The sequence below is a fragment of the Corapipo altera genome, unplaced genomic scaffold (genome assembly GCF_003945725.1).
Source record: "Corapipo altera isolate COAL_440 unplaced genomic scaffold, ASM394572v1 49, whole genome shotgun sequence".
In the NCBI taxonomy this organism is placed as follows: domain Eukaryota; kingdom Metazoa; phylum Chordata; class Aves; order Passeriformes; family Pipridae; genus Corapipo; species Corapipo altera.
Genome location: NW_020884879.1, coordinates 5787669 through 5804982, shown reverse-complemented (window position 1 = coordinate 5804982; position 17314 = coordinate 5787669). Strand labels below are relative to the sequence as shown.

Here is a 17314-nt window from a genome sequence, read left to right as displayed (position 1 = left end):
AGCTCATTATAATGGGGGGGTTGGTTGTATAATTTCCAGTTTCTTTAGATTATAACATATTGGCAACTTTATTTCAAAAACTGATTAGTGTTCAGGAACTTGAAACACCTCTTTCAGTCCCACAGAAAGGGTACTTGCTGCCTGCCTCAGAACCTTGACAATTAATAAGCCTTGAAGCACGAAGTAACACTGACTTTTCCAAAACAGAGCACTCTTACAACGTATTTTGTGGCAACTATCAACATCAGGAAATCATTACTTTGGCTAATATGACTGGCCTTTTTGATGTCTGCTATCCAGGGAGATCTGTGCTTGACAGTCAGCTAGAGCAGAAATAATACTGACACATTCCTGAACAAAGGAAGGTTGTTTAAAAGCAATAATCCTGTTTCTTTAAGATGTCACATCACTGTGGATCTCTTTGTCATTGGTACTGAACAGCAGAACTGAAGAAGGATCATACCTCTTTCTGTAATATGTTCATACTTTAATATGTGAGCAGGAGGCATCCTGGGTAACATGCATTTACTCAAATGATGTAAGAGGGATAGCTTAGCAATACTGGAGAACTAAGTGTATCTCTCTGACTTGTTTCTTTCATCACCATGTCTGAATTTTTCCTTTTTTTTTTTTTTTTTTGATTCTAAGCTTTACATAAGCTTTATGATAATTATGCTAATTATATTTTTTACCTCCAAGGTAAATTCGCAGTCAATACGTATATTTTTAGTTACTAAAGCTTAAGCTCTTATTTTCAGAGCCTAATTTTCATTCAGGAAAGAATATTTGTATATGAAAAATTAAAATTGTAGTCAGATATATAGCTAAATTGGAATTATTTTATTATACAACCCCTGATACTAGAATTTTGTCATAACACTTGTCAAAGCTGGAGTGACTTCTGAAAATAATTCTCCAATTAATGTCACTACGTATGTCTAAACAAAAGGTGTGTGAAATAGCACATTTTTTATGTATATGAGCCTGTGAATGCAAGCTTCACAATATCTCCACAATGTTTAGAATTTTAATTATAGCTTAAATATGTATATAGAGATGATCTGATCAAATACTCATTATCTCCTCCATGGATTCCAGCTGAGAGAAATCAGACAGCATGGACCTTGCTTCTGTAACTTGTTAAGTTCATTACAAACCTCATGTTGATTTTAATTATGGAAAAGATCAGGTACTGAGTAAGAAGTATTACCAAAAATGTTGTGTGATTTATTACTATGTATTCAGATACTCTACAAGTCAGTTCAGTGTTTCACTGGCATATTCAATGTTATATCAACTCATCTGAATTAGAAGCTGCTGGTGAAAGTTGTTAGCAATGGTTATAGTGACCATTGCTGGAGGTGATTTTATCATGTAATACCATAATAAAAATTCTTAAAAGTATACTTTCTTTTCAATTTTTTTTCCTTTTTTTTAACCATTCCATCCTATACCTATGATTAAATGTTTTCTTTATCAATTCACATTTATAGAGTGTGATCAACAGCTATGTATTTTTGTCCTTTTATAAGCAAATTGCTGTAGTTTGGGAGTCTAAGTCTTAAGATGTATGCAATGATAAATATTGCTGTGTATTGTTAACCTCCTTCACTAGGCTATATTCTCCTCTACTTAGGACTTTGTTCATTCTTCCTTTTTTTTTTCCTAAAGCAACTTTCATTATTTTCAATGTGCTTTCAGAAGACTTCTGTATTTTATGGCCTTTTCATGATGTCCTCTGATTCCTTTTCATTACGGTGATATAATTCTCTGAAATGGGTTGAAAGGTAATGCAAACAGTATTCCAAATTAAGCCATGTCACTGACTTAAAGAGGAACATATTACTCTCATTTTTTTTCTAATGTTTACATCCCATTTCTTAATTTGGAACTTTAAAATGTACTTAATTTCCCTGATCTTCTACTTCTTTTTGAGTTTGGACACTAAATGATATGTACTCTTTTGTTACCCATTTACTTAATTTGCATTGAAATTTTTCTTAAGTTTTTTAATTTGGTTTGGCCTTGCCTATTGTAATCACATTATATGCAGAATTTTAGTTTAACTACTTGTTGCTCTTTCACGTAATTAGTAAACATATCAAAGCACAGATATGGGACTTTGAGATGCCATGCTGTTGACCTATTCTTTCAATGAAAATTGATCATTTAATCTTTCTTCTGCATTTTTATTGATATTAGTATTTTTCATCTTGCCTTCTGACTACTTCACTTTTTAAAAGTTTTTTGTGCAAAATTTTTTCAGTTCCCTGTAGAATTCTGTCACTGTGTCACAGCTGTCAGCTTGCTTAGCAGTTATAGGGCAATGTGGGCAGTTTTTCTGTTTTGTTTTGGTAGTCTTGGTGCAAATCAAGGCTCTAGAGATTGTTTCATGTGCAAGAAAGAAAGTGTGGTATTTTTCTGTAACAAGCCTTTGTTCTGAGGTGCATTAAAATTTCTTTGTTCTTTTGTTCTTTTGAAAGAAGTCATAATGTAAGTAAAATACTCATGATAATAGCAATAGGTAAATAATACAAGAAATTAATAATCTATACTGACAGAAATATACCATGTATATTTTCTGTTTCACCTAGTTATGTGGTTTCCTATTCATACCCCATGAGACTGACGTAGACTGCACCTTGCAACCTATTTTGTGTGACTGTGAATTTAACTAAAAGTGCTAATGATAAGGATGTTTTTAGGAATATCAGCATTTTGGGCAAAAAGTAGAAAACTGTTCTTTTTATACCTCGGTGAAAAAATTTATTTTTTTTTTCTTATTATGTCTGCTAATTTTTTTTCCAGCTATTTGCTAGACTGGTAGTTAAAGTCATGCTTGCATTACAGAGAAAGTAGACCTTTCAGCTGCCATCTGAGGAGGACTAGAATAACATGTGGTATTGATAAGTGTGAGAAAGACAGATTTGTGGCGGCACAGACTTGAAAGACTGTTCTGCACTTCATACTCTTTTCTTTATGTTCAGTGCCATCACTGAGAAAATGATGAAGATTGCACAAAACTGAAAATACTGAGGCTGTTGTACATCATATGGCACAGGCTGTTGCTTTTACACATACACATTGTGGCTGATAGTGCTGTAATTTTTCATGAGAAAAATACAACTCAGAAAGTTGCTAAAAATATGTTCTCTGACACTTCACAAGGTAAGTCTTTACTTCACTAGATGAAACCTTGGAAGCAAGTCAAGGAAGAAGGTCTATAAAATAATCTTGTAGAAATGGCTCTTGAATTAGTGATGAAGGATCTTTATTTTTGTTTTCTGTTTTCTGAACTGCATCTAAGTATGCAACACTTCAGGATTTTTTGAGTTTTAATGCAATAGATGTCTGTAAAACTCAACTACTGTTGGTCTTAGTTCTGCTGTGGTGGATTTATTTTGCCATTTAAGGTACACTTTTGCATATGTTATTGACCAGAATAGTTCTCTAGGGAGCATGCAGGGAAGGTTTTTTCTGCCTGCTGAAACAATAATAAAAATAAGGTACAAACACCAGCAGCCATTTAAAAATTTTAACTTGATATCCCTCTATTTATTTTACCTTTTGTCAAATCAATTCCCACACACAGACATAACAAAAGCCCTCTTTTGTTATGCCTATAATAAGGCCTAAATGTGTCACGTGGGAGTGCTTTCCTGAAGTTATTATTATCTTGTTCTATAATTATGGCAAGTTTTCCTTCTTACAATGCTGTTAAATCTGCTATTTAGAGTGAAAGTCCTTGTCCCCTCCTTTGACGTTGCCTACAAGTTCCTTTTAACACGAAAAATTGACGTCAGTAAAAAATTTACTTCACAAATTACATTTGTCCACAAAATTACAGTGAAGTAGGTTGATTAAGTGAAGATGGTTCTGAAGTAGATACAGCCACTAGCAGAGTGGTGACTCTTAGTTTGTTTCATAAACATATGAGATATGAAACAAAGCCTTGTGTTTAGCGACACCAATACCTGCACAGAGATCCAATGTTGGCAGGCTGTTTAAGTGCAAGTGAACTGGTAGCATGAGTAATTTTGATATCTGGCTGAAATTGCATGAACCTGCCAGGGTAGATATTTTGAAATTCTCTCATGCTTACCTGTTCAAGAAACGTAATAGAGAATCAAAATAAATCTTTACTAATTCAGATCTGATTTACATTTTCCTTTATGGAAAGGGACTACCTTGGAATATTTCCAAATAGATGGATTCACTTTGTGTGTATTTCTATTAGGAATGAGTTAAAGCATTCTGAATTTATTTGGACCAAATACTGTATGAAGTTAAAAGAAACAGAGGCGAAGATTATAAAGGATGAAAAACACCTTGAGGAATTAGTGAAGCAAAAAGCAGAAATCCAGGAAGATGCAAAATGTTGGAACAGCAAAGTGAGTCTTGAATATTTATAAACAAGCAAGTAAATGAGTATCTTTTATTGAAAAGTACATGAATGCCTGAATATTTTCTATCTTTAAGAGTTAAGGTCCTCTGTAAAAGTAAAAATACAAATACGGATTTAAAAATAAGAAGTAATAGATTCTATAGAACTCTCTTGTTCATTATTTTGTTTTAGTATTATTTTTCAGCTTTAATTATTAAAAATATCATAAACATCTTACATTCCTGTAAGTGACTTGGATATTTTTAGTCATCGGATGCATATCTGCTTAATATTGCTTATCTTCTAAAATCATCCGGAAGAAAGTGTGCATTTAGTGGGACAGTGTAAGTGCCCTCGGGAATTATCAGATTTTTTGACCTCAGATGGCATGTGATACACTTTTACAGCATGCATAGTGATACCCTATTTTACTTAAAATTCCTGTGTTTTCTGCTATATTTGTTTAGACTTCACTTTGAAATTTTGTACTTTGCGGTCTAAAATCTGGAGTTCCTCACAATGCCTGACTGATTTTCAGTTAATTGACAGCTCCATATGTGGAACCAATAGAAAATGCCTAGAACGGGATTTAGATACCCACAACAAAACCTGCTATTTTTTCTATCTGTATGTATATGTAAACAAGTGTAAATTAAATATGAAAGCCTTTCTCTTTTATATGACCAGTACCATTGTGGCTTGTGCATCTAGATAGCTACGTCTTGCCAAGGCTCCAGTGGAATCCAGAATACAGATGGAGGATTTCTGAGAAGCTGAATGTACCAAACAAGCCCAGATCTTAATAAAAAAAAACAAAAACAACAAAGCAATCCCCTTTCAAAAGTAAAGATACAGTCATATTAGAGCCACCAATGGGCATGTTTTTGCCATTTTTTTCCAGCTGTGTATTACAGTTTTCTTCCTGTTACTGATGCCAGCAATTGCTACCAACTGATATACAGAACACAACTACATTTAAATAGAACCAATACTTACTAGTAGACCTTTTTTTTCCCTTTTATTTTTCTTTTTTCATATGTTTCCAGCTGAGTTTGATGACCTGATATACTTCAACATGTACTAACTGGATATTAAGACCAACACAAGAGAAAGAGAGACATGCACAACAGGGATAATGGAACTACTCCATCAGGTGGCCACCTTAGTTTATGCTAAAGGTGAACCACAGTTAAGTTTAGCATAAAGCTGATTTGCCATTGTCAATTTTCTTCAAAAACATAGCTAAACCAATGAACTGAGTAAATATTTATAAATAATTGTGGCATTCAGAAAACTCAAAGTGAGTCTTCTGATCATCATAGAAAAGTTGCTGAGGTAATGGAGTTATTTTAGGAATCGGGAAAATATTGGGTTTATTTATTAGTGACTTTAATGGGGCTTGAATTGGATCCAAATTATAACATGACCACTGTCACATACAGCAATAAGTTTGAAGATAGAACGAGTGATGTGAACTAAGGTTTTTCGGCGTTGTTTTTCCTTGCTCTTCTTTCTTGTTTTAATTCATGCTGTTTTTTAAATTTTATATATGACCTATTAGGAATGTTTCAACTTTTGACACTGTAAGGACAACTCTGAGTTTTCTTTTTATCACGTTACTCAGATTTACATTACAAAAGATATCTGTATGCATTAAATCTATTTTCTGTATCTACATGGGCTTTGCTTTTCAAAGATTAGAAGAAACCCTTCTTATAAAATGGATCTCATACTTAACTATTAATCCTTTATTCTTTTGTCTTCATTAATCACCTACACAGTGTGACAGTGTTTCAAGTCATTCCTGTCAAAATGTTTGCTCTAAAAACATTGGAAGAGGGAAAAACATTTCTGAATAATGTTTTTCCTATGTACTAGCAATTTAAAAACTGGGACATTTTGCTCATACTTAATCAGTTGTGATTTTCTCCTCTGTAGATGTAGCTAGATTCTTCTTGTCTTTCTCACACTTCCTCTGAAGTGTATTTTGAATCAGAATCATAGGATGATTTGGGTTGGAAGGGACCTTAAGGATCATCTAGGTCCAGCCCCTTGTATTGGGCAGGGACACCTTTCACTAGTCCAGGTTGCTCAAAGCCCCATCCAACCTGGCCTTGAGCACTGCCAGGGTTGCAGCACTATATTTCTTAGAGTTTGAGCACTGCCAGGGTTGCAGCACTATATTTCTTAGAGTTTGAGCACTACCAGGGTTGCAGCACTATATTTCTTAGAGTATTTTGCATATTGAGAGCCTTAATAATTTGCTTTTTTATCTCCTTTTTCTAGACTAGTAAAGGTGCTTCATTGCAGTTTTTTCTCACAGATCATGTTATATAATCCCTAACCATTTAAGGTAGGACTTTCAATCCCCAGCCAGTTGGGAAGGTACAACCATAAAAGGACAGTTGGCAGAATGCTGGAGGAGTCCAACAAAGCTGTGACATTCTCGTCAAGATAACAAGACAAAGCCTGTACTGTTTCCCTCCTTAGCTGATGGGACTTAGCTACAAATATTCCTATGTAAATCTGTTCTTCATTGTATGCTTGAGGTAACAGTAGGAAACTCCATAACATTTAAAGTACTTGTGTCCCAATTCTGGACTGATCCTCCCACATGTGCTCTCTAAGACCCTTACCAACCTTCATACTGCTAGACAGAACAAAATGTTTGCTGTTGGGCATATTCCAGTTAGACTCTTATCACTGTGTGAGTGTGATTTGCATAGGTAAGTTTTGCCAGGATAGCAATATTGTTTCAACCTCTGCAGAGGAAAGAGAGGTGAGGGAAGAAAAGTTCATTAGGCTGAATGTAAGCAACTATGCCTTTATCTATCTAAAGCCACTTTAGATGGTTTTCTCATCTTGTAGATGGTTCCTTCCCTACCACCCTCATTTTTCCTTAAGCTACAGTGATTGATCCATCCTTGATTTACCCAGAGAAGTTGTAGATTCTCCACCCTTGGAAGTGTTCAAGGCCAGATTCGATGAAGCCCTGAGAAATCTGGTCTAGTGGAAGGTGTCCCTTCCTGTGGCAGAGGTGGTTGGAACTAGATGATCTTTAAGGTCCCTTCCAACCCAAATCATTCTATGATTCTATGAATCTCTGCAGGATTCTATGAAGTAAGAGAGATATTGAGATATTAAGGAAAACTTTGGGCTGAGAGAAACTTAAGGTATTCTACTTCTTTATACCACATAACTCATGTATGAATTAGCAGGCTGTGTGTACTTTTAATTACAAAATATTTTCTAGATAGAATGTGTGGATAATAAAATAGCAGCCCAAGGAGATGAGAGTGTAAAAATATCGGATGCTATTTCTGAAATTATAAAAACTGTGGAAGAATTAGTAAGTTTTTATTGTTTTTATATAAAAGAGGTAAAAATGCTTGCATACTTGAATCTTCTGTGCTGACCTGAAATAATTTCAACTTACGATAAAGGTGTCTTAAAGTTTTAATGTTCATTAGAAATCCACCAAGGAAAGGGATCTACTGAATACAAAGCAAAAGATTCTGAATAATAATGAAGCACTGGAGAGTTTTGAAATGTAAACATTAAGAACTTGAGGGAGAAATTGAAGAGCTTTTGAAAAAAATCAGAAATAGGTAATGCCTGCAATATAAATTTCGGAAGCAAGCTTTATTTTTTCACTGAAAACATACCTATAAAAGTGAACCCTAATTTTATTTTAAGTCTGTCTGTAATATTATATTTCATTAATTTCAAATTGCTTCAGACTGAAATTTACTATCCAATGTTTCTGATCTTTACTTTAAAAAAACATAGCTAAAATTATGCAAAAGACAAAATACATGCAATGAGGAAGATTCTGAAATTCTTTTTTTTATTAACAGAAACCTCAGTCCCAAAAACATTTTGGTAAAAGCTTTTATGATTTTTTTCATATATGATATTTATTAATATAACCTCTGAAATACTGTTTTACTTTATTTTCTTTGAATTCTTGTAAGATACTATGCATACATATTTTGTAACTCATTTTATTGAGTCCAAACAGCTACACTTTAAATTATACTGTACATAATATTCTCAGTGCATTTGTAATATAACAGAAAAAACCTCCCATTTTTTATTTTCTTCTGTCTTTGGACACTAGGTATATGCTGGTTTTATATAGCTGACAGGTTATCTTCTTTATCCTCCCAGAAACTTTGGATTTTATTGCCCGGTTTCAGCAAAGTAATCTGAAAAGTTCTTTAAGATAATTAGGTGTGATGGAACACGATTCAGGATGGAGGAAAGCATGCAGCAATTGTCCCCCACTCCTCCCCCTTTTGCCTGTACCCTGTTCTGATTTGCTCCCCCGTTTGTCTGTCTGATAGCCCCCCCTGTGTTCTGCCCCTTTTTTCCCTGGCGGGACGGTTAAGAATCGGGTGCATGCCTGAATAAACAAGTCTACTTGCACCCTTTCTGGTGTCCTGTCCCCCTTTCGGACCACGACAATTAGGTTCTTACAAGTTTTGTAGGAATTGATGACAGAGTTGAATAAATACATCTTGTCAGCATGAAAGCATTCCTTACTAGATCCCAAAAATGCCATACAAGAAGTGTTGGAAAAGGGAGGGGATAAAAAGATGAGAGAAAGGAGGAGCTATGTCCATACTTCTTATTAATGATCCAAGTCAGAGCTCATACCTTAACATACCAAAGTAAATCAATGATGGGACACAAATGGATAATAAACCAGGCTTCATTAGTTCTGATGTTGATGGAGCTACTTAAGGGATTATTAGGACATTTTAAAATTAGTGATGGAGCTTTCTAAATTTATTATTTTTAATTTCATTGATATCTTTCTTGAAGGATAAAATTTTTATTTCATCATACCTGTCATAATGGAGAGAGATCTTACCCATTTTAGAAGTATTAACTGAAAAGCTGAAAGAGGAAACTCAGATTTGTAAGGAAATATACAGACAAGCACGAAGAATTGGGATTGAAAGGGGAGTTCTTGGAAAACAGATCTGAGAAACGTTATTACTTGACAGCATCTTGTGCACCAAAACTTTACAGGAATCCTAGAAAGACTGGAAGCATTCACAGGAGAAATCCTTAGAGCATTATCTATTTCATACATAATTAGTATTGTTGTGAGTATACCCCAATTATTGTCCTTCTACATGTTCAGGAATTCAAGAAATGCATGTGAAAGTTCAGATTCAAGACACAGAGAATGGTTACGACGAGTTCCTGGTAATGAAGGATTCTAGGAGCTAAATCTATTTATATCTTCAAAGGATGATCTAAAGCCATCCTTTGAATAGGAAATATCTTTTCAGACTACTGTTCAGTCTAGTTTGAGGAAATAATGAGTTTAGGCTGAACATAGAATTCAATTCAGAAGTATTACCTTTTAAATCTTGCTTTAGTGGAAAAACAGAATTCTTAGGCTGATACAATCCCAGATTTCTATTTATTGCTTTCTTATGATAATTGAAGTTAACTCTTGGAAGGATTTTCTGGAATGCTATTTTATGGGACCCTCAGGCTCTCTCAATTCTACTTTCAAGACCTCTGACTTAGGATGTAACATATTAAAGGAGACAGCAATTGCTAACCCCTCCTAAAAGTTAGTTGTGTTTATTCCTCTTACGTGTTACCAAGAAGACAAATGAAGAGGGTGGTTTGTAGGTCTTTTTATTTGAAAGTTGCCTTTTATATTTTTGGAGTTCTTGACTGAATAAGAAGTGTTTTAACCAAAGACTATAATAAATATAGTACAGGGGTCAACACACTGCCTCATGTTAGTCTAAGAATTTGAGTACTTGTTTTGATTAACTGTATCCTAACAGAGCCCTGACAGGTTACTTCAACATGACTAAAAAAGAGTGACTGTCTACTTCCTACAAAGCTGCAAAATAGAGAATTGTCTTCTAATATTTCTCCTAGAAAGGTTGGCAGTGTATCTTTCCTTGCATACTTGCATGTAGAACATGCAGTTCATATAAGAAATGCATCTTGTGCTCACCTGAGATTCCAGAGGCATGTGCAGTTTAAATAGTCTCATTTCCTGTCCTGTGCTTTTTCTTCATATGAGAGAGAGTGAGAGAGAAATGGATATCATATTTTCCTAGTATGTTTTATAAGTCTTTTGAAGGGGATCTGCTTTTTACATTCAGAAGTGTACTTCAAATTATGGTGACAGCATTGATGAGGAAATCATCACACACACTGATGTTGAGTGCTGTATAGAAGCGTCCAGAAATAAGGTTGCCTTTGGGAAAATGATCATGAATTCATTTTTTTCAAAAACTATTCCAAGACTGATTTTAGAAGGATCTAAAATACAAAGTTTATGCAAATTTGGGTGGGGAAAAAAAAATTCCAGTTACTGGAATACTCTGGGATTTGTTGTCCATACGAACATTCTCTCCCTATTTGTGTTACCTTTCTTTCATATTACGTTAAACATCTTGAATGAGAGAAGCTGAGGAAAACCAGTGCATTTGACCTGATATTAACCTATTTCCCATGAAGACTGTATATATCTTAGTGATACTGTTAGATCAGAAAATCTCAGATCTGTGTGCTAAATGTATGAAAGCTTAGGAAAAGAAAAATCAAACACTTAGTATGCTTCTCATATGGGGACAGAGTTCCTGAGTAAGCTGCAGAAGCTGTGATAAAACTTTTGCCACCTGTACATAGAGTGTACACATTGCACCAAAGAACTCCTTTCAGCTGCAGTCCACTTGCTTTTCTGCTTGGAATATTTATGTTCCTCTTGCATCCTTGCTTGAAGTGTTTTGACTTCTAGAGTCATGGGTAGCCTTGTGTGCATCAAAACAATTTTGCTGCATGTGAAAGGTATAGGAAATCAGAATGGAACAGTTACTGTTTGGTTCCTTTCATTTCTTTACAGCTTCAGCGCACATCTGCTTACTCTGCACTATTCAGGTGAAATACTCTCTTGGCTTTGGTGTTTTGAAATTTAGGTCTTTTTATAACCAGAGACATTTTGGAAGGAGTCACTGAGGCCATTGAATCACTGCCTTCCCAAAAAGAAGATTGGCTCTACTTATACATATTTTAAGAAACAAAGAGATGACATTTTTAGGGTTTTCCATGTTGTCTGTTTCAAAACTTCCCTGGGCAAGGTGAATAGTTAATTGTCCGGTGACCTTTTGTGAATATTTTAGGATATGTGTTACATTCTTCAGGTTATTTATTTCTGGTAGACAATTCTTTTTCCTCCATACTCCTTGTTTTGATCTGCCTCTGAGGCACGGTAACTGAGGTTCTTGTATCCATTGGGGTAGATCAGAGTGAAATGAGACTGAATGACTTCTTATTTGATTATTTACAGACTGTAGGGAAGCACCAGTGGTGTAGTGGTATCATGCAAGTTTCCCATTCTTGCGACCTGGGTTCAATTCCAGGCTGGTGCATGGAAAACCCTCAGCTCCCAACCTGTGCAGTGCCTATAAGTGTTAGGTGTAGTTCATCAAGATGCATAAAGGCAATATGTTTTGTTCGCTTCCTTTGTCCTTTTTGTAACTTGAATTTTGGGAAGGGTAGTTAAGTTACCGTGGGCTTACACTCTCTTACAGGTATTTCAAGGACTATTTAAACTGAAAGACTGTGTATTTAGGAACCAGCATTTCACATGCACTGAAAGTGAAATGTGCAATGTGTGTGTGTGTGTGCACGCGCGCGTGCATGTATGCTTAGTCCTTGACCAGTTAGAAATCTCTGGGTTTTGAAAGGTAAACTATACTTCCTTTCTATAACTAAGCTAATGACACCTTGTATTAAAGGAGTTGATCTTTGACAGAAATATTTTGGTCACTAATTCAGCTAAATAAATGTAGACTAAGTATCAGAAATAATGTGACAATCCTGTGAAGGTCCTCACGATACCGTTTAGATTTATCATCTGATTCAGTAGATAGTCAGTTGTAGTATCAGTTTATTATTCAGTAATCCCATTCTTCTTCAAAGAAACTGTTTGATATATTGAAAGCATAATTATAACTTAATATTGAAAAATATTAAGTTCTAAGACTATAGAGATTGTATTCTATCAGTCAAAGCAATATCAGTGTTTATCTGCAGGTTTTTTGTAGTTGATTCAGATTGGATTTACTGTATAATCAAATAGTGTAATTGAGTGGTGTTTTAAGTTCGCATCTATTAAACAGTTCAATTCTGCTGAAAGTTTTGTTTGTAAGCGAATAAACTAAAATGGTTTTATGTGACCTAAGATTTCTGCAAACAGCAAATACTTGTAATTTGAACTCATCAACTATATTACTAATCTGTACCACTGCACTGTATGAAGTGTACTGTACAAGGCCATTCATCATATGAAACACGAACTGAGACTCTGTGACAAATTTCAACACTTTAAAGTAAAATGGCTGCTTTTACCACTTTCTTCTCATCCAATATTGCTACTTTTATACTATATTTGGGCCCGAAAAAGCTATTTAATGTTCAAATATCATCTCCTTCAAACACAAGAGCAGGCTTTTCCAATGAGTAGGAAGTCAGGCAAAAATGCTGGGAGGTTTGATTGGATGAATAAGGAACTTTAGGGAAAACAGATACAAAAAGGAAGCATATAGAAGATGGAAGTAGGGACAGGTAACCTGAGAGAAACACAGAAACATTGTCTTGAGCATACAATGACACAGTTAGAAAAGTTGAAGCCCAAATGGAATTGAATCTGGCAACAAGAAGGACTTCTGTTCATGCATAGATCACAAAAGAAAGACTACAGAAAATGTGAGCCCACTGCTGCATGAGGCAGGGAGCCTGATGGTACAGAACACGGGAAAGGCTGCAGTACTGAATGTCTTCTTTGCTTCAGTCTCTACTGCAAGAGCCAACCTACAGAAATCCCAGGTCCCAGAGACCAAAGGGAAAGGCTGGAGCAAGGAATGCATACCCTTTCTGAAAGAGAAACAGGTCAGAGAATACGCAAACTGGACATGCATAAGTCCACAGGCCTTGATAGGATGCACCCATGAGTGCTGAGGGAACTTGCTGATGTCATAGTGAAGCCCCTATCAATAATCCTTGAGTGACTGAAAGAAGTGGTTGAGAACTGGTGGACTGAGGACTCCTATGTTCAAGAAAGGCAAGAAAGAGGACCCCAGGAACTGTAGATGAGTCAGCCTCACCTCAATCCATGGAGAGGTGATGGAGCAGCTAATCCTGGACAGCATTTTCCAGGCACATTTCACAAGGACAAGAAAGTCATCAGGAGTAGTCAATATTGATTTGCCAAAGCTTCTAGCAGCTTCTCACAGAAGCTGCTCCAGCAACCCTCCACTTCCCAAAACCTGGCCACTCAAACACAATACAGCAAGTCATAAGTAGTATTATCATCCCAGGTATGTAGTCAGTCAGAAATGTATCTCAAAGTTATAAATTTTTGGAAAGAGAGGGAATTTCGCTCTCTAGGTATTGTGGTTTACTTGTTGACCAACTTAACTCCTGCATGAAGCCATTATTAGTGGCTGTACCCTCAGTAATAAGATTGCTTGCCAGCACCACTCAACTTTCTGTTGCACCACTTCATTCCTGTCACTTGCAGAATGACCAATCTGTCAAAAGTTAGCAAAGTTAACATTGCTATATATAATATAGTCTTAGTTACAATAAATTAGCAAAAACATAGGGTTTATAATAATGTATAATATGTAACATATAATATGTAATGAATTATATACAACTAATGATACATTGTAGATTATAATATATATGTATAATATATATGTATTTAAAGCATACATATAGACATGAAAACACACACAGGGAAGGTGACCAGTTGCAAGAGCTATTTGCAAGGTAAAAGTGTGATTGAAGTGCACACAGGCTGAGATACCTCTCTACCTAAGCAACAGTTGAATAGTGGTTAACTTTGAATATGATAATATAAATGAGGGTACAATTTATAGTTGATGGCCTGGTCTCTGCAGATATTCTGTTAGAGCAATTACCCCTTGGTGTGTTTAAACAAAGTGCCTGTCTGTAACCACCAGTTCAACTGTGTCCTTGGGCTACTGAATAGTCAAAATATATTCATGCAATTACCAAATGTTATCATTACTCATTCAAAATGTTACTGCATTTTGGAGAGCAGTCCAGATGCCAGAGTTCGTCCAACAGACTCAGGATTTTGATTCAGATCCAATACATGCATATACGGGCAAGAAGATGGGAGGTGGAGGGTAGTGCCATGGGCAAGAGTCTTTGCCTGGAGTTATCTCTGGAACAGATAGGTAAACTTTCATCTGGAAATAAGGCTTTTACTCATTGATTACAAGATGTTTTCCTCATGGACACTGATCTCTGTCACTTCTATTTCCTTGAAGTTCCCAGTAATCTTTGGGATTTAGAGTTTGAGAATATGGGGGGATATTTGGCACCCGCTTTTGTATTTTCTTAGGTATGTGGCATCTGGGAGATGTTTATGACCTCCTTATACAGAAACCTCCCTCTCCAAGTGCTGATGGCATATACACTTCCAAAGTGCAGGTATGGATTGTAAGACAGCTCAGCTTCTTTGTGTATATGGTTATTTTAAACTACCAAAAGAAAACTAAATTAAATCTGGAAAATATTATTACTTTTTTATAGTATGGTCTATATTTATTTATCTCTCTTGTACCTGAGAGTCTGCTGGAATTTCTTTTTTTTAATATTGTTTCATGATGTTTGAGAAAAAATTTAAAAGCTATGCTACTCTTTAGTGTGATGTTAGGGTTAGAGGGTTAGCACTTTCATTGCTGTTGGCCATTAACTCGTTTTCTTAAGCATTGTACAAGGCTTTTTTTCCCCCATAAGAATTTGGAGTGGAATCTTAAAATAGAAGTTCAAGATCAAGAAGGAGTTTGAAAAGTGACTCTGGTAAGTATGACAGTAACAATCTTAGTTCAACTCCAAATTCTTTGCAACCTTCTTTCTGCTTCTACCATGAATTAGTTTTGAGTAGCTTGTGACCAGCTCACATAGAAGGGTTGTGTCTTTTACCGTAATTTAAATACTCATGAAAACATGAAACACTTTATTTGTATCTAGTTATTCACAATAATTTAATTTGTTTTAGAAAATAAAAAGTCTTTAGTAATAATCCATATATGCAGTGACATTATAATTTGAAATTTTTATATGTTTCTTCAGTTTCTGTAGAAGCTGCAACGAAACCCTTACTATAGCTTATATTGATGCATATATATATACAATAGGGTAGCCATCTAGTTTCTTTTGATGTGAACTGCTAAATTCATATAACCCACTTTGGTATCCTTTTTTTTGATTGTCAGATATACCTCTTTTCTTCCAAACTTCAGTGACGTTTTTCAACCATCCTCAGATAAGTGTTGATATTTCTTTAGCTTCTCTGACTGAAATCCCAAGTTTGGCATCACCAAATGGAGTGTTCCATCTCTATCCATCCTTTGGCAGATGGATTCCATCAGCTGTCTTCTGCAGGGGCATGGGTAATTGTTATATTAAAATTGTTTTAGTAATTAGCAGACCTTAAAGCCTCAAGAAAAACACTGATTGAAAGCTCCAGGACTATTATCGGAAGAAGTCCTTAATTTCTGCATTCAGTATCACTAGCAAGAGGTATAAGACTTAATGTGGAGTTGTCAGAATGAAGCTCTGGCTTCTGTCTGAGCAGCAACTTCCCAGAGACCACTCCTTCTTTCCTCATGGTACCAGAAAATCAAAGTCAATGTGTCTCTCAAAGTTTCCTGGTGTGGTAGATTTCACCCTGGATGGGCATCACATGCTCACCACAATCACTTTATCACTCCCCTTCTCAGCTGGACAGAGGAGAGAAACTATAAGCAAAGGCTTGTGAGTCGAGATAAGGACAGATAGAGATCACTCAACACTTACTATCATGGGAAAAACAGACTTGACTCAGGGAAATTAATTGAATTTATTACCAATCAAATTAGAGTAGGGTAATAAGAAATAAACCAGATTTTTAAAAGACCTTCCCACCACCCCTCCCTTCTTCTTGAGCTTAACTTATGATTTTTTCTACCTTCTTCCCCGCAGGGACACAAGGTGATAGGGAATGTGGGATGAACTGAAGCCAACCCTGCAGCCCTCCTGCTACCAAAACCTTACCATGCAAACCCAATACACCTGGAAAAATCAGCAGCTGCTGAACTGGCTTTATACTCAATGTGTTAGTAGTGCCTGCCTACGGAATACAATCAAGTACCAAGATGATTTTCAGTTGCTATTCTTGTGCATGTTCTGTGAGGAGATGGAATTCAATGATAATGGCTGTGCAAACCTCAAGCCACACTGGTTGCACGTAGATGCGGTAAAAGCATTGCCTTTTTCTTAGACAAAACAATGCAATTAATTACTTTCTTGTCATCCAAATTCCCCCTAATAACTGGAAAAGATCTCCTGTGGTGCATTATTAGCACACCAGCGTTAATGCATCCTGAGAGCCTTCTCATAGTTGGTAGGTGGGTGCCATTGAGATTCATCATCTCTTCATTCTTATAAAGCAGACCTGTGATACCCCTGCAAAAAATATCTCTACTATTACCATTATGAAATACAGGATTTTTTTTTGGCTCCATTGTTCCTCCCTGCTCATTCTCAAATGAATACTCCCATTCTGTGAGTTTTCTGATGTTGAATTCTGATCCAAAATCATATGGAATCAAAAGAACCAGCCAAAACTGGAGGGAGGCATTGCAGTATTTTAGTGTAAGTCCTTGAGTCAGAACCCTCTTTGAGTCCTTTTGCAATGGTCCAAGATAGGAGAGGTTTACTCTGAGAGCTATCAAAGACTATTTTTCTTTAGAATTAAATGTTGGATTTACTGTGATGAACAGAAGTCCTTCTGGGGTTTTTATTCCCTTTTTTTTTCACAGAGAAAAGTCTGTACCATTTTTATTTGCTTCTGACAATCTCCATTTG

General features: G+C 35.7%; 1 protein-coding gene and 1 non-coding gene across 2 annotated transcripts in view; both read left to right on the top strand.

The window, feature by feature from the left end:
- The window catches only part of CCDC178 (coiled-coil domain containing 178), a 151770-nt gene that overhangs the window by 14551 nt on the left and 119905 nt on the right, over positions 1 to 17314 (top strand). Inside the window, 6 exon segments of the mRNA XM_027638911.1 lie at positions 4238 to 4391; positions 7638 to 7733; positions 7855 to 7926; positions 7928 to 7992; positions 9537 to 9601; positions 14805 to 14893. Of these exon segments, the coding sequence (XP_027494712.1) occupies positions 4238 to 4391; positions 7638 to 7733; positions 7855 to 7926; positions 7928 to 7992; positions 9537 to 9601; positions 14805 to 14893 (541 nt within the window).
- On the top strand, positions 11726 to 11796 carry TRNAG-CCC. Its single transcript has one exon. It is a non-coding gene; the product is annotated as a tRNA-Gly (tRNA).